The 23,792-nt window shown below is 39.4% G+C and overlaps 1 protein-coding gene across 2 annotated transcripts; it reads right to left on the reverse strand.

Moving 5' to 3' along the window:
* Positions 1-2,335: 2,335 nt before the first annotated feature.
* On the reverse strand, positions 2,336-23,792 carry Tbpl2 (TATA box binding protein-like 2). Of its 2 annotated transcripts, none has more exons than NM_001099361.2 (7): positions 23,674-23,792; positions 21,783-22,246; positions 20,873-20,960; positions 17,944-18,035; positions 15,859-16,026; positions 5,635-5,729; positions 2,336-3,006 (listed from the first exon to the last, which is right to left on the reverse strand). In NM_001099361.2, the coding sequence occupies exons 1-7, from the start codon at positions 23,722-23,724 to the stop codon at positions 2,930-2,932; spliced, it is 1,035 nt and encodes a 344-aa protein (NP_001092831.1). In that variant the 5' UTR covers positions 23,725-23,792; the 3' UTR covers positions 2,336-2,929. The 2 variants fall into 2 exon arrangements, with proteins under 2 accessions (NP_001092831.1, XP_063140609.1); XM_063284539.1 differs by having other exon boundaries at positions 2,930-3,006; positions 5,635-5,732; positions 23,674-23,736.

Here is a 23,792-nt window from a genome sequence, read left to right on the forward strand (position 1 = left end):
GTCCTAACAACAGTGTCCTTTGCCTTACAGAAGCTTTGCAGCTTTATGAGATCCCATTTGTCGATTCTTGATCTTAGAGCATAAGCCATTGGTGTTCTGATCAAGAAATTTTCTCCAGTGTCCATGTGTTGGAGATGTTCCCCCACATTTTCTTCTATTAGTTTTAGTGTATCTGGTTTTATATGGAGTTCCTCGACCCACTTGGACTTCAGCTTTGTACAGGGCAATAAGAATGGATCAACTTGCATTCTTCTACATGCTGACCTGCAGTTGAACCAGCAGCACTTGTAAAAATTCTATCTTTTTTTTAATTGGATGGTTTAGGCTCCTTTTTCAAAAAATCAAGTGACCATAGGTGTGTGGGTTCATTTCTGGGTCTTTAGTTCTATTCCACTGGTCTATCTGCCTGTCTATGTACCAATACCACAGTGTTTTGTTTTGTTTTGTTTTATCACTAATGCTCTGTAATACTGCTTGAGGTCAGGGATGGTGATTCCCCCAAAAGTCCTTTTATTATTGAGGATAGTTTTAGCTATCCTGGGTTTTTTGTTATTCCAAATGAATTTGCAAATTGTTTTGTCTAACTCTGAAGAATTGGATTGGTATTTTGATGGGGATTGCATTGAATCTGTAGATTGCTTTTGGTTAAAATGGCCATTTTTACTGTATTAATCCTGCCAATCCATGAGCATGGGAGATCTTTCCATCTTCTGAAATCTTCAATTTCTTTCTTCAGAGACTTGAAGTTCTTATCATACAGATCTTTCACACTGAGGTATTTTATAATTTTTTATGTTATTTGGGACTATTATGAAGGGTGTCATTCCCCTAATTCCTTTCTCAGCCTGTTTTGTTTTGTGTAGAGGAAGGCTACTGATTTGTTTGAGTTAATTTTATACCCAACCACTTTGCTGAAGTTGTTTATCAGGCTTAGTAGTTCTCTGGTGGAACTTTTGGGGTCACTTAAGTATACTATCATATCATCTACAGATAGTGATATTTTGATTTCTTCCTTTCTAATTTGTATCCCTTTGACCTCCTTTTGTTGTCTGATTGCCCTGGCTAGGACTTCGAGAACCATATTGAATAAGTAGGGAGAGAGTGGGCAGCCTTGTCTAGTCCATGATTTTAGTGGGATTGCTTCAAGTTTCTCTTCATTTAGTTTAATGTTAGCTACTGGATTGCTGTATATGGCTTTTATTATGTTTAGGTATGGGCCTTGAATTCCTGTTCTATGTAGTCTGTTGCCCTAGAGTCCCAAACCTGCTATGGCAGCCTTCCGAATGAAGGAATTACTGGTATGTACCACCAGCAAATTCAGAAAACTGAGGTCAAATGGCTCTTTTTCTTTCCTATCCCTGGGCCATCCTTTAAGAGAAGCTGGATTCATTGGGACTTCCTCTAAGTTTCCTTAGGGGATGGGGAGTATCATATTTGTTGGATATGCCTCTAAATCATAGTGGAGATAGAGAAATGTGACTATGTGTCCAGTTGGACACATTATTTTCAAGGATATCTTTGGTAGGCCATTTACTGACAAAAGCTCTGGCTACTTTCCAGTGGGGATTTCTCCCCATATCACACATCCCAGCACTTAAATTGCCCCCCTATATACCAAGTAATGTTTTCCATGTATTTCACCTAGAAACTCAAATCTACTTTAGAAAGGACAATATCAGTAGTCCATGTCAGGACTAGAGCCTGGACCACAGGAGCCAGTTGCCTATCAACCTTCAAATCCTGGTGACTACAACCTGGGTAGGTTTTTGGCCTGAACTCATTGTTCCTTCTCCAGGGTCTAATTAAATACAATCAGGTAGTAGTATGAGAAAAATAAGGTAAAAGCCCAAATTCCCGACCAGGCAATCCAGCTAGAGGAAGAGGATCCAACAGCAGGCAATGACAGCTCCCAGCTCCAATTGTCAGGGGACCCACATGAAGACCAAGCTGTTTAACTGCTACAAATGTATATTGGGCCTAGGTCTAGCCTCTGCTGGGGCTTCCCCTTCTCTGACAAAAAAGGTGGGGAGGAGGTAATGGGGATAAGGACTTGTAAGGGAGGACCTAGAAGGAAAGGATGAACAGGCTGCAATCAGGATGTAAAGTTGATTGATTGATTAATTAATGAAGAAAAAGCTGAAGCAACCTATATCATTTTCCAAAATAGTTTTCTGTAAACCAGAATTGTTCTTGAAAGATGAAGATTTTAAAATGTAACAAGTCAAAGTGCACTCTGGACTAAGAGTAGATGACTTGTAAACATGTCAAAATCAACCAACCAAACCCACAAAATCATTAGCATAATAATGGCTAGTGGCTGCAATTTTACATGGTCATTTCAAACAAAGGATTTTAAGGTTTGAGATATTTTATTGGTTCTCCCCAGCTGATTTTTCACAGTTTCTGTTACCAAAAGGTCTGGATTCTGTCTTTTCTATACTTGAAATGAAAAAAAAAATTAAACATGAGTTTTTATTGATAGATGTTATATTACAGATATGATCAAGATATGCAGTCACTTGAAGTATATACTAATATATTATATACTTAATAAATAAAGTGTGGTCTTAATGTCTCAGTCTAGCAAGGCTTGACATATTTCAAATTCTGAAATAAGTTTACTTGTTCTTATTATTTATAATTAAATAACATACAAGACTCATTTTGAGCAAGAAATTTTCATTTCTTAATCATGGCTATTCACACAGAATTATTCTGTAATAAATCAAATTACACTTTAGGCTACATAGCAGACCCTGTTTCTAAAACAAGACAAAAATCAAACAGAAAACATAATCTATTAGCATAATAACAGAGGCCCATGGCTGCTAGAAAATATGAGAAGCTTCTATAGAAGGAATCAGCTTGCTCTTTGCTGTACTTAGTTTAAGCACATATCCAAATCATTGCTAGAAGCCCAATGACACCCTCAGACTTTCTTAAAACTTTCTAGAATAGGATACATGTTTTCAAATGCTTCGTAGATCTCAGAACGCTCTTTGGCACCTATAAAAAAAAATCCAAGTATATATAATCTTTAATAGAAGAACACCACCAACATTTTTCATACTAAAATTTCATTTTACCATGTTCGATTGCTGCCTCTTTTATTTTGGGAAATGGTCCAGCTAAACATCACAGATTGGCCTCAGTACAGACTTATCTGTGTCTGCTTCCCTAGTTCTGGGATTACAAGCATGCCCAGCTTTGTGATGGTTTCAAGTGGACACCTCCTTAGTTGCTTACAGTAAGTGACATTTCTTTGTAATACAGAAAAGAATTGGAAGAGGGGCACTATTGTCATAGTCTCCCCAAAATACATGCCCTAGGGCAGAGTTCCTTCAGTTTCCCCTCTTTGTGGGTCTTGTCTTCAGTCATACAGGGTTCAGTAGAGATATGGATGCAACGTTCTATAAGAGACCTAAGACTGACATCTTCAGCACCTGTGATCAAGCTAACTACCATCAGAAATGACTGCTATGGATCCACTAACTTCTGGCTAGTGTCTTGTCTTCAAAATGTACTAGGGTAGGTAGAGTCATCTTAAGAGTTGCCAATTTTAATGCATAGGAAGTAATTAGAGGGAAAATTTTATACCAGTTTTACTCTTGAAGAGTCTTAGGTGTCAGCAGTTGTTAACTATGTATAATATGATGTGAAGTCATCCTGAGCACATAGCCAACCCTATTTCAAAAACAAAGCAAAAAATAAACAAAACCATCAAAATAGCCTGTTATTGTGTGAAAAAAATAAAATATCTGGAGTCATAAGCTCTTTCTTAAGAAATGTGGAGTAAGAATGAAAGAAAGGAGATATGAGAAAGATTGTCTGGCTCAGCTCCAGGCATGAAGATGGAGATGATTCAAGAAGAGGACTAAGCAGAAATCAGGATTACCTATGAACTACAATGCTTTTACTAAAGAGGAAAATAACTGACAGGATTCAGAAGTTCAGCTGCCTCTGGACTGCTAGAGGGGATGTAAAACAGGATTCAGCTCCAAATTCGGGGTCCCCAAAAGTTAAGGGATCACTGCACAACCCAGCTGGGGAACCCTCACAAAACCTAATGCAGGTGTTCATGCAGACTGGAATTGCCACGGTAGTCATGGAAACAAAGAGGTGAAGCCAGACTATGTGGCCATCAATGGATAAGACTAGGATTATATACACACAGTCAGAGTATTGCTCAGTCACAAAAAGGACAAACTTTGAACATTTGAGAAAAACAATTTGAGAAAAAAGGGCCAGTTACTCCCCAGCCACCACCCCAGAAAGGGCAGGAGGGGTTCCATGTACAAGAAACATCCAAAAGAGGTAAGGTGAATCCATGAAGACAACAGACACTGGTGGCTGCTGGAGAACATGAAAGACTGTTCGATGATACAGGGATTTACTTGGAGTCATAGGAATGTCTTAGAACTGGAGGTAATGATATAGTCACATTGCAGAAATCTACATGAAATAAATGCCCTCCATAGTCCACTTTCAATATTAAGTTAACAAACTTAATTTTGTTTTTAAAAACCTGTTAGTCAAAAGGAAGTACTTAAATGACTAAAAGTTTTTTGGCTACTAATAATGACAAAATTGTGTTTATTTGTTGTTAAGGAGTTTGAAATTTGTAGGTCTGCACCCCAAAAGTTGGCAGGATGAAGAAGGTACACTGTGTCTTTGGAGTGGGAAATTCTCCCAGAGTCTCATCAGAGTTTAGAATATTCAAGTTTTCCTTTCCAAGTAGATCAGTTTGGAGTAAATCGAACAGGATGTGGGGTATACAAAAAGTACAAAGCTACTGACAGAGGACTTGCCTCTGGCTTTGTGGAACAGGCTTCTTGCCATCCAAAAATGCCATGTGAGAGGTGAAACAAACTTGCACACTAAACCAGACCCAAAGGCAAGGCATTCTTTTCACAATTCCTTGAGGAACATAAAATCTAGATCTGGCATTTGATCTTTTTCCATAGGACTTTATATAAAATACTGTGCCTAAGAACATCCCCTTCAAACATGAAGAGCATACTACCCAAAGACCCCAGGAAGCAGAAGCACTGGGAAGCCATATTTCGTATCATAGAAAAATAATTTCTGTACAGTTTCCTCATTTCATAAATGACAGGGAAGCAAGAAATTGAAGTTACCTACATCATAAAACAGCAGTTAGGAGAGACACAAAACCAGCGTCTTCCTTCCTAAAGGAATTGTAAACACTAGTGTAAACACTAGCGCAATCAAACAAGTGCCATTTGTACTCATGCCCACATGTTAAAACAAGATTTTGTAAAGGTAGTACTAGTTCTAGTGATGAGGATTAGACCGAGAGTCCTTTACATTCTAAGAAGAACCTTCTCCTCTGACTGTGTCCCTGACCTCATCCAACATTTCCTTAATAAAGTATGGACATCAAAGGAAAACTTACTCTCATAGTCCTTAATGGTTGATATAAAGCAAGATGGCAAGATGAAAATATACATCAAGTAGTAGGAATTTTAGAAATTGCGATCTGAGAGTGACATCATTTTCTCTCCAGTATAGCAAAAGTTACCTGTTATGGATGAAATGCATAGCATTCCTTGAAGGAAAGGCACACACATAACTTGATATCGTATGCCGTGGGACAGTAACCTGAGAACTTACCTGTCAGTACAACCTTTCCAGATGCAAAGATGAGCAGCACAACCTGCGGTTTCACCATCTTATAAATAAGGCCAGGGAACAGTTCAGGCTCATAACTGCTGAGACACACAAAGTGATAAATCCACTGCTTTTCTAGAACATTTCAAGGTCCCACATGTTAAACCTTACCTCACAGTTGTAGACAAGTACCATTTTACTAAAAGCCTCTCTCAGCAAGAGTAGTGCTTGAGTGTAAACTTTGTTTCTCTGCTAGGATTAAACCCTGAACCCCACACGTTGTGGGCATGTGCTATGACACTGGGCTACACCCTTGACCCTAACTATAGACACTTAAGACATCCAAAAACAGAGCTTTTAGTTGATTGGGGATTGGTGGCTCATGTCTGTAAATCCCAGCAATCATGAGACCAAGAGAGAATTGAGACTTAAAGACAAGTCTGGACTACATAATAAAACTGCCTTAAACATCATTACATTTTACTGGTTTCTTAAGCAGGGTCTCCCTGTAAGTTTCTAAGACTAGTTCAACACTTGCTACACATAACTCAGACCGGCCTTGAGCTTGTGGTCTTCCTGCCTCAGCTTCCTGAGTTCTAGGATTTCAGGCATATGCCACCATGACCAGCTTAAGAGCTAACTTTTGGTTAATGTTTCTCACATTTGTAAGCTACCCTAGATGATCAAAAATCGAGATTAACTTCATTATCAGATTTGGTACTTGAATATCTTGTTAAACACTCTCTGCTTGTTACTCTGAGCTAAAGCTTGCCAGTAACAGTATACAAAATGTTTTTCTGATTTTCTGACTTCCCAATAACCACACATTTTATATGCATTTATAAACAACATGTAGAAGAATGCAGATCGATCCATGATTATCACCCTGTACAAAGCTTAAATCCAAGTGGATCAAGGACCTCCACATCAAACCAGATACACTCAAACTAATAGAAGAAAAAGTGGGGAAGCATCTCCAACACATAGGCACTGGGGAAATTTTCCTGAAAAAAACACCAATGGCTTATGCTCTAAGATCAAGAATCGACAAATGGGATGTCATAAAACTGCAAAGCTTCTGTAAGGCAAAGGACACTGTGGTTAGGACAAAACTGCAACCAACAGACTGGGAAAAGATCTTTACCAATCCTACAACAGATAGAGGGCTTATATCTAAAATATACAAAGAACTCCAGAAGTTAGACAAGTTAGACTGCAGGGAGACAAATAACCCTATTAAAAATGGGGTTGAAAGCTAAACAAAGAATTCACAGCTGAGAAATGCTGAATTGCTGAGAAACACCTAAAGAAATATTTAACATCTTTAGTCATAAGGGAAATGCAAATCAAAACAACCCTGAGATTTCACCTCACACCAGTGAGAATGGCTAAAATCAAAACTCAGGTGACAGCAAATGCTGGTGAGGATGTGGAGAAAGAGGAACACTCCTCCATTGTTGGTGAGATTGCAGACTGGTACAACCATTCTGGAAATCAGTCTGGAGGTTCCTCAGAAAATTGGATATTGAACTACCTGAGGACCCAGCTATACCTCTCTTGGGCATATACCCAAAAGAAGACACGTGCTCCACTATGTTCATAGCAGCCTTATTTATAATAGCCAGAAGCTGAAAAGAACCCAGATGCCCTTCAACAGAGGAATGGGTACAGAAAATGTGGTACATCTACACAATGGAATATTACTCAGCTATCAAAAACAATGACTTTATGAAATTCATAGGCAAATGGAGGGAACTGGAAAATATCATCCTGAGTGAGGTAACCCAATCACAGAAAAACACACATGGTATGCACTCATTGATAAGTGGCTATTAGCCCAAATTCTTGAATTACCCTAGATGCACAGAACACATGAAACTCAAGATGGATGATCAAAATGGGAATGCTTCACTCCTTCTTTAAAAGGGGAACAAGAATACCCTTGGCAGGGAATAGGGAGGCAGAGATTAAAACAGAGGCAGAAGGAACACCCATTCAGAGCCTGCCCCACATGTGGCCCATACATATACAGCCACCCAATTAGACAAGATGGATGAAGCAAAGAACTGCAGGCTGATAGGAACTGGATGTAGATCTCTCCTGAGAGACACAGCCAGAATACAACAAATACATAGGCGAATGCCAGCAGCAAACCACTGAACTGAGAACGGGACCCCGTTGAAGGAATCAGAGAAAGACTGGAAGAGCTTGAAGGGGCTCGAGACCCCATATGAACAACAATGCCAACCAACCAGAGCTTCCAGGGACTAAGCCACTACCCAAAGACTATACACGGACTGACCCTGGACTCCAACTGCATACATAGCAATGAATGGCCTAGTAAGAGCACCAGTAGAAGGGGAAGCCCTTGGTCCTGCCAAGACTGAACCCCCAGTGAATGTGATTGTCGGGGGGAGGGCGGTAATAGGGGGAGGATGGGGAGGGGAACACCCATAGAGAAGGGGAGGTGGAGGGTTAGGGGGATGTTGGCCCAGAAACCGGGAAGGGGAATAACAATCAAAATGTAAATAAGAAATACTCAAGTTAATAAAGATGAGAAAAATTAAAAAAATAAAAACTGTGTTTCCACAGTCTGTCCCAGAGAAGGGCATAGAGTCATAAAAGTAGTTGATATGTTGGCTCCAGAGAGTAATACAAAAATACAATTGTTCTCAAAGTAGTGGCTCATGGAGAACAGGTATAAGGAAAGTAAGACATCTGAAAAGTGGTACACTAAGAACTGCCTGACTCTCTGTGTGTGCATAGAGGATGAACAAGACCACACTGATAACACCCACAGCTCTTCAACCACTAAAACTGTAGAAGCCCTTGCTGGAGACAGAAAGGGGATTGTCCTGAAGAGTAGGAAGGTCACTCCCCAAACCATGTTTTTAAAATGACAGGCATGATGAACTCCTGAATAGAGATGCATTCCTTACTCTGTGTGTCAGTGTAATAAAGAGAGCTAACACAGAGAAAGGACAAAAGTCACAGACCACCCAAGAGAAGCTGAACTTCACATCTCTGTCGATTTCTTGACCAATTCACCCTTGAATCGTCTTACATCACCACCTCTCCAGAAGAACTTTTCTAACTCTCTAGATCCACAGAAACACAAAGCACCCTGTTCAGAGTCCCATAGCACAGAGAATTGTCTCAGCTCCATAGTGCCTACCACAGTTCAAGACTAACAGTGACAGTTTGTCTTTATTTTTGTCAGCAAATTCCATGTGGGCAAAGGACTAAGACTGCATAGGTGGCCAGTAGCACCTTATCAGCTACCACACAATACTAGCCTGGATTTTAGACCTTCAACAAGTATTTATTAGCATAGATTTTTAGTTTAAAACTAAGGTGGAAATGCTCATAGAAAGCTATAAAGATGATTGTAATATAGATTGATAGAGAAGGTAGCAAGGGGGAGACTATGGTGGTAATGCAGCTCAGCCGTAGAGCACTTGCCTAAGAGAGAGGAGGCACTGGCTTTAACAGCCTAGACATGGTAGTACATGCTTATAATCCTAATACTCAGGAGGCTGAGACAAGAGAATCACTATAGTGTGAGGCCAACCTGTGTTACCTTATTTCAAAATTAGATGTTGAAATGCAAATTTTCAGGCCCTAAATTACACTTGACCTGATCATGCTTCCCATAAGCTCTGGCCATTGAGAAAAAGAGCTAAGAAGAAATCTCTTTCTCTGCATAGAAAAAAATTTCAAGACTCCCAACATGAAGAATACAGCCATATTAGTGTTGATATCTATATCCTGTGGACAAAGGCCTGACAGAGTGCTTTTGAGGGAGGCTTTTGAGGGAGTGAGACTGGAAACAGACAGTCTCTGGAAGACAAAGTACACCTTTCCAACCAGACGCAGCAAAAATGACTGGATCTATAAACCTGGCTGGTTGGGAATACAAGGTGGGTGTGGGCTGCTCCCAAAAAGGATAAGCCAGGCAGCTAACTCTGTTTTTGCTCTTCCAGCAGTTTTGTTTTACAGAAAGTGAAAACTGTGACAGGTAACTGTCATTATCAACTGAGATCCCTCTGCATATTATTGAGAAAGGGAAGAAAGAAGGAAGATGGGAAGGGAAGAAAGAAGGCACATAGCATGTCGAGCCCCAAGTAGCCTGAGAGGAGAACCAAGAGTCTACCTCAGCCATGCTTTGAGTTGAGGTAGAGCTCATTGGTGTGTTCTAAGAATGGAGTTGGAGACCTGTAGCTCAAGATTCTTGACAATAAATGGCAGTGTTCACATATTTTAAAATGGAGTATGTACTAAGTCTGTAAATTACCCCCGGGCTGAAAAAGAAAACACACCTAGAGATGATAGATATTGTATGAGGAAGGGATGAAGCTGTCCACGAAACTCAGACTTTTGAAATAAATAATAACAGACAGCATAGTTACTCAATAAGCAGACTGTATGGAAGAGGAAAAGAAAACAATTAGGAGGAGGGAGAATGCATTGTCCAAGCTAGATCTAGGAATGAACCATAATTTGACAGTTAAGAAAAGTCAAGACACTTTAAACTTCTCTTGGGAATGGATCTGCAAGGAAAACTAACAAAGCCCCTTCCCACTGTCCTTACCCACACTGTTGAACAGACTTACTGTTTACCCAAAGAAAGAAGAAGGGTGGAATGAGCCTGAACTGATCAAGAGGATGTAAAAGCATCTGCCATCATACGTTGGGTTAGGAGCTTTGACTCCAATGTGTATTCAAGGGATCCCTGAAGCCTGAGCTGCCCTCTCTGAGGGCTGAGTTGAGGATGGGGAGCCACTCTGGCTATGGAGATTAGGATTAAAGAAGCCAGGAGGCTACAAGGCTCCCTTAGGACAGGAATCCTATAAATAGAGCATTATTGTGGCCTTTACAACTACACAAAGATGCCCCTTCCAAATAGGGTCAGACTCAGAGTCTGTGCCTTAGCTCTCTCTATCTTCCTCCCACGCTCCAGCTAACAGCCTCAGCCCTTCATTTCTTCTACTACCATCTCCAAAGTTACTTGGGCCTATTTTTATAAATTAATGCACCTGAACATAGAAAGCTCCAGGACAGTTCATATTTATCAAAGGAAAAATTCAACAAAATGAACTTTAAATTCTGAATATTTATGTCCCAAATGTAAGGGTAACTACATTCATAAAAGAATCCTTACTAAAGTTTGAAGCACACATTGCCCTCACACAATAATAGTGGGAGACTTCAACACCCTACTCTCTTGAATGGATAGATCATAGAAGCAGAAACTAAGGAGAAACACAGAGAAACTAATAGTTATGAACCAAATGGATCTATCAGATATCTATAGAACATTTCATCCTAAAACAAAAGAATATACCTTCTCAGCACCTCACGGTACCTTCTCCAAAAATGGAGAAATAGGTCACAGAACAGGGCTCTCAACAGATACAAGACTATTGAAATAATCCATGCATCCTATCAGATCACCACAGACTAAGACTGGTCTTCAGTAACAAAAAAAAACAGAAAGCCCACATGCACATGGAAGCTTAACAATGACTTACTCAATGACAACTTGGTCAAGGAAGAAATAAAGAAATAAATCAAAGACTTTTTAGAAATTAATGAAAATGAAGGAACAACATACCCAAACATACGGGATACAATGAAATTGGTGCTAAGAGGAAAATTCATAGCTCTGAGTGCCCCCAAAAAGAAACTGGAATGAACATATACTAACAGCTTGAAAGTACAACTAAAAGCACTATAACAAAAAGAAGCAAATACACCCAAGAGTAGTAGATGGCAGGAAATATACTCAGAGTTGAAATCAACCAAGTAGAAATAAAAAGAACTATACAAAGAATCAACAAAACCAGGAACTTGTTTTTTGAAAAAAATCAACAAGATAGATAAACCCTTAGCCAAAATAACTAGAGGGCACAGAGACAGTCTCCAAATTAACAAAATCAGAAATGAAAAGAGAGATATAACAGAAGCTGAGGAAATTCAAAAAATTATCAGATCCTACTACAAAAGCCTATATTCAACAAAACTGGAAAATCTGGATGAAATGGACAATGTTCTAGAAAGATACCAGGTACCAAAGTTAAATCAGGATGAGATAAACTATATAAGCAGTCGCATAACTCTTAAAGAAATAGAAGCAGTTATTAAAAGTCTTCCTACAAAAAACAAACAAGTAAAACAAAAAATGAAAAAAGAAAGCCCAGAATCAGATGGGTTTAGTGTAGAATTCTATCAAAGAAGACCTAATACTAATACAGTCCAAACTATTCCACAAAATAGAAACAGAAGGAACACTACCCAATTCCTTCTATGAAGCCACAATTACAGTTATACATAAACCACACAAAGACCCAACAAAGAAAGAATTCAGACCAATTTCCCTTATAAATATCAACACAAAAATACTCAATAAAGTTCTTGCAAGCCAAATCCAAGAGTACATCAAAATGATCATTCATCATGATCAAGTAAGCTTCATCCCAGGGATGCAGAGATGGTTTAATATATGGAAATTAATCAACATAACCCACTATATAAACAATCTCAAAAAAAAAAACCCACATGATCATCATGATCATCTCAGTAGATGCTGAGAAAGCATTTGACAAAATTCAACACCCCTTCATGTTAAAAGTCTTGGAAAAATGAGCAATTCAAGGCCCATACCTAAACATAGTAAAAGCCATATACAGCACACCAGTAGACAACATCAAACTAAATGGAGAGATACTTGAAGCAATCCCATTAAAATCAGGGACTAGAGAAGGCTGCCCACTCTCTCCCTATCTACTTAATATAGTACTGCGGAGTCCTAGCCAGAGCAATTAGACAAAAAGGAGGTCACAGGGATACAAATTGGAATGGAAGAAGTCAAAATATCACTATTTGTAGATGATATGATAGTATACTTGAAAGACCCCAAAAATTCCTTAAGAGAACTTCTAAACCTGAAAAACAACTTGAGCAAAGTGGCTGGATATAAAATTAACTCAAACACACCAGTAGCCTTCTTCTACTCAAAGGATAAACAGGCTGAGAAAGAAATTAGTGAAACAACACCCTTCATGAGAGTCACAAATAATATAAAATGCATTGGTGTGATTCTAACCAAACAAGTGAAAGATCTGCACAATAAGAACTTCAAGTCTCTGAAGAAAGAAATTGAAGATCTCAGAAGATGGAAAGTTCTCCCATGCTCATGGATTGTCAGGATTGATACTGCTTTTTGTTTGTTTGTTTGTTTGTTTGTTTGTTTGTTTGTTTGTTTTTTAAAAACAGAAAATGCTTCATTTCCAGCATTTCATCATTTTAAAGAAAAAGGCACTGAAACTAGTTGAATTTCATCTTTGTGTTCATATATTTCTTCAAAGAGAGGCAAACAATAAGAAACTAGAGGAGCATCAGAGCTTTGATGTAAAACACTTTAGGCATGTCTTTGGTTCAATTGAAGCAGGATTGATACTGTTAAAATGGTCATCTTGCCAAAAGCAATCTACAGATTCAATGCAATCCTCATCAAATTCCTAACTCAATTCTTCATAGAGTTAGAAAGAGCAATTTGCAAATTTCTTTGGAATAACAAAAAACCTAGGATAGCGAAAAGTATCCTCAACAATAAAAGGACTTCTGGGGGAATCACCATCCCTGACCTAAAGCTATATAACAGAGTAATAGTGTTGAAAAACAGTATAATATTGGTACAGAGACAAGAAGATAGATCAATGAAATAGATTTGAACCCACACACCTATGGTCACTTGATCTTTCCAAAGGAGCTAAAACCATACAGTGGATAAAAGAGAATTTTCGACAAATGGTGCATGTAGAAGAAATCAAATTCATCCATTCTTATTGCCCTGTACAAATGTCAAGTTCAAGTGGATCAAGGACCTCTACATAAACCAGATACACTCAAACTAATAGAAGAAAAAGTGGGGAAGAACCTCGAACACATGCACACTGGAGAAAATTTCATGAACAGAACACCAATGGCTTATGCTCTAAGATCAACAATTAACAACTGGGACCTCATAAAATTGCAAGAATTCTGTAAGGCAAAGGACACTGTCATTAAGACAAAATGGCAACCAACATATTGGGAAAAGATCTGTACCAATCCTACATCTGATGCCTAATATCCAATATATACAAAGAACTCAAGAAGTTAGACTCCAGAGAATCAAATAACCCTATTAAAAATGGGGTACAGAGCTAAACAAAGAATTCTCAATTGAGGAATATCGAATGGCTGAAAAGTACCTAAAGAAATGTTCAATATCCTTAGTCATCAGGGAATCACAAGATTCCCTAAGATTTTACCTCACACTAGTCAGAATGGCTAAAATAAAAAAGTCAGTTCACAACAGATGCTGGTGATGCTGTGGAAAAAGAGGAACACTCCTCCATTGCTGGTGGCATTGCAAGCTTTAGGATCCACTTTAGGAATCAGTCTGGTCGTTCCTCAGAAAATTGGACATAGTAGTATCTGAGAACCCAGCTATACCAGTCCTGGGCATGTACCCAAAAGATGCTCCAACATATAACAAGGACACATGCTCTATGTTCATCGCACATTTATTTATAATAGCCAGAAGCTGGAAAGAACCCAGATGTCCCTCAACATAGGAATGGATACAGAAAATGTGGTACCTTTACACAATTGAGTACTACCCAGCTATTAAAAACAATGACTTCATAAAATTCATAGATAAATGAACTAGAAAATATCCTGAGTGAGGAAATCCAATCACAAAAACAAACAAACAAACCCCACATGGCCTGCACTCGCTGATAAGTGGATATTAGTCCAAAAGCTCCAATTACCCAAGATACAATCCACAGGCCAAATGAAGTTCAAGAAGGACAACCAAAGTGGGAATGCTTTAGTCCTTCTTAGAAGGGGGAACAAAAATATTCATAGGAGGAAATACAGAGACAAAATTTGGAACAGAGACAAAGTTTGGAGCAGAGACTGAAGAAAAGGCCATCCAGAGACTGCCCCACCTTGGGATCCATCCCATATGCATATAGCTACCACACCCTGACAATATTGGTGACGCCAAGAAGTGCATGCTGACAGGAGCCTGATATAGCTGTCTCCTGAGAGGCTCTGCCAGATCATGTCAAATACAGTGGCAGACTGTATAAACCAACCACTGAACCGAGAACAGGGTCCCCATTAGAGGAGTTAGAGAAAGAATTGAAGGAGCTGAAGGGGTTTGCAACCCCATAAGAACAACAATACTAACCAACCAGAGCTGTCAGGGACTAAACCACCATCCAAAGAGTACACATGGACTTACCCATGGCTCCAGCTCCATACATAGCAGAGATGGCCTTGTTTGGCACCAGTGGGAGGAAAAGCCCTTGGTCCTGTCAAGGCTCAACCTCCCAGTGTAAGGGAATGTCAGGGTGGAGAGGGAGGATGGGGTGGATGAATACCCATTCATCCATTCTATGAGGGAACACCCTCATAGAAGAAGGTAGGTATGAGGAAATGGGATAGGGAGTTTATGGATAGGAAACTGGGAAAGGTGATAACATTTGAAATGTGAATAAAAAATATCCAATAAAAAATTAAAAGAAATAAAGCATGTGCTAAAGCATGTGCGCACATGCACACACACACACACACACACACACACACACAAATGTTAGTTGTATTCATGATCTTCAAAATAAGAATAATGAAAGCATATTAAAAAAAGCAATCAGTCTAGTCTCCCCAATTGTTGATTTTCTCTTTTCTAAGTTTCAAGGCTATACCCATTTAAAAAAAGAAAAGAAAAGAAAAATAGAAAAAGAAAGAAAGAAAAGAAAAGAAAAAGAAAAATAGAAAAAGAAAGAAAGAAAAGAAAAGAAAAGAAAAGAAAAGAAAAGAAAAGAAAAGAAAGTTCCAGGTCAGAAGCACCAGAGTCAGTTATGAACTTTGCAGGACTCCAAGCTGACTCTCTACTGGTGAGGCTGTCCAATCAAAGTTGTGAGCTAAAGTTTTGCTAGTGATAACTATGCAGTTTTTCTGTGAAAAACACTATTTCGAAACACTGGCTTCATATAGTAACTTTTGATAACTTGGGCACAGCATCTTGATTCATTCAGATACCCTGCCTCTACCTGTAAAGCATTTTTTGGTAAATGGTCATTTTCTCTGAAAGCTATTTTATATTATCAGCATGAATTTTCTAACTGCTATAACCTAGTAAGTACAACATTAAGCTTAATACCATCATACCTACTGAACTGCCGATGGGTTAGTGCCAAAATCTCCAGCCTGATGGGAAATTTCACATCACAGCTTGCAACCATGTTCTGAATTTTAAAATTGAAGAATCTGACGGGGAACCCCAGCTTCTGCACCACGCGAGCATACTTTCTTGCTGCCAGCCGAGACTCGTCTTCACTGGGGAGATGCAAGCATGATTAAAGGCATTCATATTGTTTTTGAGATAATCTGGCTCTGCAGCCCAGGCTAGTGGGAACTTGTACGTTCCTGCTTCAGCCTCCCTTGCCTGAAACTACTGGCAGTCATCACCACACCTACTTGACCAATGGCATCTTAGACAGTTTGTCTCCTCTACTATTTGTGTTACACTTGCAGCCTATGCTCAGCTTCTAATGCACCTAACAACTCTGTAAACTGGGATGGGGCTCAGTGACTTCACTAGCCTAATGTGTACAAGACTCTGGGTTTGGTCCCCAGAATTATAAAAATAAGATAAAAGAGAGGTTCCATGAGAGGGACCTCCCTCCAATGCTTGTGCCTGTGATGTCTTGTCAAAGGTCTGATTCAGTGCACAATGAACTGTTGAGCTGAACCAACCACCAAAAACCTTGATTGGTCATCTCTCATCTAGAAGGCACTTTTTCTTTTACTTGTCTTAAATGTTACTTGGAAAATTAACTACTGTGCCATTTCTTAAAGTGTGTCCACAGTCCTAAAATCTTGTTAGAGGAGCCATGACCCAGGTTTGCCTTCTGTCAAACACACAGTCTTGTCTGAGGCCCAACAAACTGCTGTCCACAGCCTCCCAAATGCTTCTGTTCCTCACCACAGCCTGAGAATTGCCCTGGTCTAAATGTGTGGAGCCATTTATATAGGAACAAAAATAAGTACAAAGAACGCTTAGAGAAACAACACACGGAAGAAAGATATGTGCCAAGTAAGTGGAATAGACTTCCATCTTTACCAGACAAATTGCCAAGGACAAATTTAAATTGCTTAAAACTTGACCAAGTTTTCTCAGATTTTCTCACCCAACTGCTATAAAACATACTCCGTGAGCAGCAGTGGCTGCTAGACAGGAGCCACACCTAATGAGTAAGTTATGGGAACACAGCTGTCTTGTGGGACATATCCCATCTTTAAATTGTAAATGAGCAGTTTCTAAAAGAAAAGTCAGTGTGACGCAGCTTGCCTGGACAAAGGGAGATGTTGGAGTCTTTAAATCCCTCACTGTCCTCTTCTGGGAACTCTGTTACATGTGCTTTACTTCAATTATCCCCATTTTCCTCTTCCCAATTCTAACTCCTGACACTGCTATGTCCTGTAGAGAGATTATCTTGTGTCTTGTATGGCATTCAATGTCAATTAAAAAGCTTACAACCTCTGTCTTAGGCAGGAAATAAGAGGTGAGACATGAGGAGGAGAAAGAATTCTAGGAGGAAAAGGAGGAGCCTGAAAAGAAGTGAGGAGACAGACTATGGTACCTGAGCATAGGTGATTAGCCATGTGGCAAAATATACATTAAAATAAATGGGCATCTTAAGTTATGATTTAGTCAGAGTAGGGCATAGCTATGTGGCCCAGGTATTTGTAAGTATAATTTGAGTCTTATTTCTAGGAACATGGGGCTGAGAGGCAGAACTGGAGCCTAACTTCAACAGTGTCCCAGGTTAGCCATGGAATAAGGACATTTTATAAAGGAAGGCTTACTTCACTGAAAATTTCACAAACAAGTTCCTATTTTACCACAGCTCAAAGTCTGTACATATATTCATTGCACAAACATTAGAAAATAGATTAAAAATTCTAAAGTCTCTGGTCAGATCAGATCTTTGGATGTGATCCCTTTTAAAATTTAAGTTTTACCTTCTGCACATAGCCCTAAGTAAATATGTATTCTTCATCTTTATTATAGGAAAATAGATTTGTATAGAGTTTGGACAATTATGCTGCTGTCTCTTGAACTTTCAACTCCATATTAATAGACAGTGAAAAATATATTGCTCCTAGTATGAATTTTCACACAAATACTATGCTTCTTTTCTTACATAATGAGTTGCCTATAGGGTAGGAGTGGAAACTTCATCTTCATACCTTTTGGCTCCTGTACAGACCACTTTCCCAGAGCTAAATATAAGAGCTGTGGTCCTTGGCTCTCGGATCCTCATTATGACTGCAGCAAACCTCTGCAAACCAAAGCCAATGGGAGATTAGTCTCTCCTGGAAGTTATTACTAGCACAGTTGGAAACTGTGGCTTTATATATGAACATCTTGAGAAAACTAAAACTAGATGGAAAAAAAACCAGATAATGCTTAGGTCTGTTTTCAACACATTAACAAGAATTATAGTTGTTATTTCACAGTCATTCTTAATGTAACAGTGCCTATCCAATTTCTCTCATTTAGTATAACAAGAGTAACTTGAGTTAATTGTTGCCCTTATTTAGTACACAAGAAATTAAGTAACCTCCAATGTTATCAGAACTTGGTAAGGATAGGGTGCAAAACTACAACTAGTAAGATTTATGCTGACATACTTCCTTCTTCTCTTACAGAATCCCTGTTTTAAAAGGAAGAGTAAAGATGGGGAGCTGAGGATACGGCTCTGTTGGCAGAGTAATTCTGAACACACACGATGCCCTGAGTTTCATTGCCCAGATGCAAATAATCCAGGTTTGGTGGTGCAGACTTGGATTCCCAGCACCCTGAATATGAAACATGGAAAGAGAAAATTCAAGATCATCCTTGGCAGCATAAAAAAATTTGAGGCAAGTTTGAAATACATGAGATCTCATCTCAGTACAAAAAATTGTACAAGTTCAATGTGGTGGGACATGCCTATAAGTCTAGCACTTGGGAGACTGGGGTAGAAGGATTCCAAGTTCAAGAACAGCCTAAATCACAGGGCTAAATCCTACTTCAAGACAAAACAAACCCACCATAGAAAATAGAAGTATGCTATCATGTATGTTATTGCCAAGATTCTATACTGTAGAATTCTACAAAGTAATCGAAATACAGAACACAGTATACATAATGACAGACATACTTAAAATTAAAAGAAAACCTGTTTCATCATGTTCCAGTCTTCCCAATCCATTTCCATATGCAATGTGTGCTCCTGGGCCTGCTCTTCCGTAAACCTTTCAAGGACACCCTCGAGACCAGTCAGCCTATCACATTGATGTGGCACTAAATAACCTCTTACTGGTCCTACATTCTCTTCTCCAACTTTCCTTTACCCAGTAGGCCAGTAACAGCATTGGAGTGGGTCCCATGCAAGACAACTCCAGCTATTCCAAAAGATAAAAGATGACTTCAAGCTCTGACAAGCAATTGCAATTTGAACTGTCAACACACATACACACACACACACACACACACACACACACACACACACACACACATCCCTCAGTCACCAACCAGGGAGTTGATAAGTCCTGTTAGTGTTGTTCATGTGCATACTAAAATATATCACTTTTCCTGGTATTCATTAAAATAAGAGAGAGGGACAAAGGGAGGGAGGGAGGGAGAAAGGGAGAGGGGGGAGGAGGAAAAGGAAAAGGTAGAGAAAGGGGAGGGGTGAGTAAGGGATGAAGAGTGAAAAATGTACATACCCTCTTCTACGTGACCCAGGCAAACAGCCTTCTGCTGCTGCCTCTCCAGTGCTGGAATTGTAAGTGCAGATGACCAATTTTGTTTTGCGAGACTGGGTCTCACTATGTCACACTGGCTGGCTTTTTGACTCTTTTTGTAGACCTGGCTGGCCTTGAACTCACAGATACATACATGCCTACTTCAGCCTCCCAAGTACTGGTATTATAAGGTGTGCACCACCATGCCCAGAAGAGTTATTTCCACCTGTACTTGAGCCAGAGATATACGACATAAAAGGGGAAGCTATAATGTATCTGGATAATAAGTAGCCCTAAATTCCAATGTCAGCAAAAGCAAATGCTTATCTATAAAGACTTAATGCATGTCATCTCTTCTTCTATTGAAATTCTTTGTCAAAATATTGCTTATTGCACTCCTAGTACAGGACTTGGCTTCAAATCCTGTCTTTTTCTACAAGGTACAGGCCCTAAGAAATTATTAAATGTTGATGTAGCTAACAAATCCACATTCTGTATGCAAACAAGCCAATGAAAAAGAGTGCCTACCCTTGTTGAGACACAAGGAACAGATTTTAACTAAACAGCAGTCAGTGGGCACAGGCAGGGAGGTTCCTATGAGCTGGAGGCCAGCTTGGTTAGACAGTGAGAAAAACTTTAGGTAGAGAATCACAGAATTATCCTCCAGTAAATAGAAGCTTGAACCTTAGAATGAGTTTACTTTTGGTATAAGCAAAACTGTAACTGGGAAAGCAGATATGTCAGCTAAGTGGGCCAGCATTTAGAAAAATAGGATTTCTGACCAGGCAGGGTTACACAGACCTGTGGGTCCTGGGAGAAGAGACAGGAGGATTCGAAGATCAAGCCAAGCCTTTATTACATATCAAGACATTGTCAAAAATGTTAAAAATTCTTGTAGAGGCTTAATACCCCTGCATAGGGGAATGCTAGGGTAGTGAGGTGGGAGTGGGTTGGGAGAGCACCCTCATAGAAGCAGGGGAGATAGGTTAGAGGGATTGCACAGGAGAAGCTAGGAAGGGGAATAACATTTGAAAGGTAAATAAGATAACCAATTAAAAGAAAAAGAAAAAAATTCCACAGATGTCATGGCAGTTACAGAGAGAGTTAGTGCTCCACCAGGAACAGTGCCCAGACCCAGTGTTAGGATCCCTGAGTTACTGCTTTAACCGGTGTGGAGAATGCTTTTTTCTTAACTTCAACATAAAAAAAAATTAAAGACTTAAACTTCTGAATAGCAAAACTTTTCACTAAGAATTTATTTTAAAAAAATTAAGCATTGTCAAAGTCATACAAGAAAAATAACTGAAGGAAAAAATAATGCCAAAATCATACAATGGAAACGACCTAAGGGAAAATGAATGATCAAAGGAACACCAAGGAATCTTACCTTTGGATTATATTCTGTGTTTTTGGCATTCAAAGCTATTTTTCTCAGATCCAATTTACAGGCCAGATTTGCAGTGGAAACTACATTCCTGAGCAAAGAAGTCAACGCAGAAAATCATATAGGTGTAGTTTCAATACCAACTTCTTAACTTATTTCATAGACTCTGCCTGAGCAACTTGCTAGGCAAATGGATAGAACTAGAAAATATCATCTTGAGTGAGGTAACCCAGTCCCCAAAAAACAAAACCACAAACAAAAAACAAACAAAACATGGTATGCGCTCACTGACAAGTGGATATTAGTTCAAAAGCTCAAATTACCCAAGATATAATCCACAGACCACATGAAGCTCAAGAAGAAGCATGACCAAAGTGCCCATGCTTCAATCCTTCTTAAAAGGGGAACAAAAGTATTCATAGGAGGGGATATGGAGACATACTTTGGAGCAGTGACTGAAGGAATGGCCATTCAGAGCCTGCACCATCTGGAGATTCAGCCCATATACATGCAGCCACCAAACAATCTCCCACTTGTTAAAACTTTTGTGCTTTTGGTATAATCAATACAATCTTTCAAGAATGTGTCAAGAACTGGTGCTTCCTTTTATAAGTTACCAGACCACCCACAATCTAAGAAGATTGTAAGACTGTATCTTCTTACAATCTAAAAAGAAGGGGACAGAGGAATAGGAAGAGGATATTTAGAGGAGGGGAGTGTTGATATTGGGGTATAAAGTGAATTAATTAATTTAATAAAGATTAAAACTTAAACTTAAGATTATAACTTAAAAAGAATACAGCAATCTGAACTTCTCTGCCTTCACACCATTATCCTGAAATTAGCTGTCACGTTCTGAAATATAAACTGTGTTTCTAGAAGCATCCCTCACTTTAAAAACAAGTACACTTACTGTAATTGAGGCACAATTCCAGAACATTCTGTAACAGGGTTCATTGGTGTCATGGATGATATCAATACCACAGGTAAGGCATTGGAATTTGGTGTTTCTGAAGAGAGCTGGTTGGAGTCAGCATCATGAGAGCACAGACATGACTGGGTATCTGGTGAACTGTTGCTATTCAAGTTCAGCCCACTGCCTTGTTCATCAGGCAACTGCAACTGACTTTGCCAATCTTGAGTCCTAAAGCTTTCCTCATTTGTGACTTTGTTTCCAGTGACAGTTCGGTCTTTATTTTCTTGGGTAAGTTCATCTGGTAAGAAGCTTAGATCCACAGATGAAAAGTCACTGGGTGCCTTTTTGACTGCACCAAGATGTGAATGAAATACAGTCTCTGGATTGGATGGATTAAGTGGGTGCACATCTAAAGGCGCTCCTGGGCTGAATAGTTGAGACGTAGCTGGAGGAAAGTCATCCTAGGAAGTTTGCAAAGCAAAAGAAATCAAAACACCAGTGTCTTACACCAGTGGTATTCCACTATGGAGGAAGGCAATGGGTTCAGTCTAGAAGGTGGTCCAAGATTGCTTAAATCCATACCCCACCTCCTACTACAAAGTACCACCCAATGTTCTACTGCAGAGTTACAGCATGCTTAAAAGTGTATCTTAGAGCTGGACAGATGACCAGAGACTGATGACAGATGACTGAGCTCTCTTCCAGAGGACCCAGGTTTGTGGGCCCCACATGGCTACTCTCAACCATCTGTAACTCCAGGTCTGGGAGATCTGATATCCTCTTTTGGACTCATTCATTGGACACTAGGCATATACATGGTACACATACATACATGAAGGCAGAACACTCATACATGGAAAATAAAGGCAAATGAATCTTTTGTAAGTATATCTTAAAACATAGAAAAAGCATTTATCATATGGTTTTTTCCTACTTCAGTTATAGCCTACTAAGCTGTCCCTAGCCCCGGCTGTTAAAGAGAGCAGTTGCACTCTATTAGTTAATTATGAGCATCAGTTGACTTAAATGGTCCTTCAGTCTTAAATTCACATTTAATTTTTAAAGATTTATTTTTATTATTTTGTCATTATGTATATGTGTGAAGGGGATATGTGCAATCAGTGCAGAAGTCTAAGGAATCTAGAAGGCAGCATCGGACCTCATTGGACATGAAGTTACAGAAAGTCATGAGCCACAGACATGGGTGCTGGGAATTGAACTCAGGTTGTCTGCAAGACTGGTAATTGTTCCTAACTATGGAGCTATCTCCATGGCCCAAGAAAACTCACATTTTACAGCAAGCAAGTGAACATTGGAACATAATCTTAATTGACTAATAAACACTAATTAAAGACTCTGCATGCTTTTTCTAATTCAGGGGAAAGATTTTAAAAATGTAAGATTTAAAAATAAATCTAGGGCAGATAAATAAGATACTGAGATTTAAATGTCAAGAGAATTTTAAATTGATATTTGTTTTGTTTTAGAAATGGAATCTCATTGTTGCCCAGGCTGGCATCAGCCTCTATAGTGCTGGATTATTAACTTTAATCCCAGCACTCAGGAGACAGAGGTAGGCAGATCTCTGTAAACCTAGTTGTTCACTGTTGGTTTAAGAAGTCAGATGCCATGGGCCTGGCCTGGACAGAGCAAAGCAAAAGCTGAAGCATTGACACCCAGGTGACTGCAGGCAGCATGTCACTTTACCACCATAACCAGGTCATCTAGCTTTGTGGCTAGGGTGTCTGATTGACAGCCCTGATCACCTTGCTCAAGTTCACCTGAAGGGTCCCTAAAACCCTGCCTCTTAGTGAGGATTTGGCATTTCAAAGAGATTCCCAAGGCCAACAGCAGCCCTGGTTCTCAGCAATGTGTCTGCCAGGCTCACCTGGAAGGTATAAGGGTCCAGGAAAATGTCCACGTACATGTCCTCCTCCATGAGGGGAGAGCCCGCTATGTAAAGCTAGGGGCAAGCAAGGCATCAGCGTCCAGGCACGTGGGAGGCGC

The sequence above is a fragment of the Rattus norvegicus genome, chromosome 3, assembly GCF_036323735.1.
Source record: "Rattus norvegicus strain BN/NHsdMcwi chromosome 3, GRCr8, whole genome shotgun sequence".
NCBI classification, from domain to species: domain Eukaryota; kingdom Metazoa; phylum Chordata; class Mammalia; order Rodentia; family Muridae; genus Rattus; species Rattus norvegicus.

What these genes read in the sequence shown, in the direction of transcription:
- Tbpl2 (XM_063284539.1), bottom strand. Translation starts at nt 23,724, where the DNA reads ATGGAGGAGGACATGTACGTGGACATTTTCCTGGACCCTTATACCTTC. An exon ending in GGAATTGTGCCTCAATTACA is followed by an intron (nt 20,961 to 21,782) that starts GTAAGTGTACTT and finishes TTCTTTGCTCAG; the next exon opens with GAATGTAGTTTCCACTGCAA. An exon ending in TGGAAAGGTTGTACTGACAG is followed by an intron (nt 3,007 to 5,634) that starts GTAAGTTCTCAG and finishes TTTTTTTTATAG; the next exon opens with GTGCCAAAGAGCGTTCTGAG.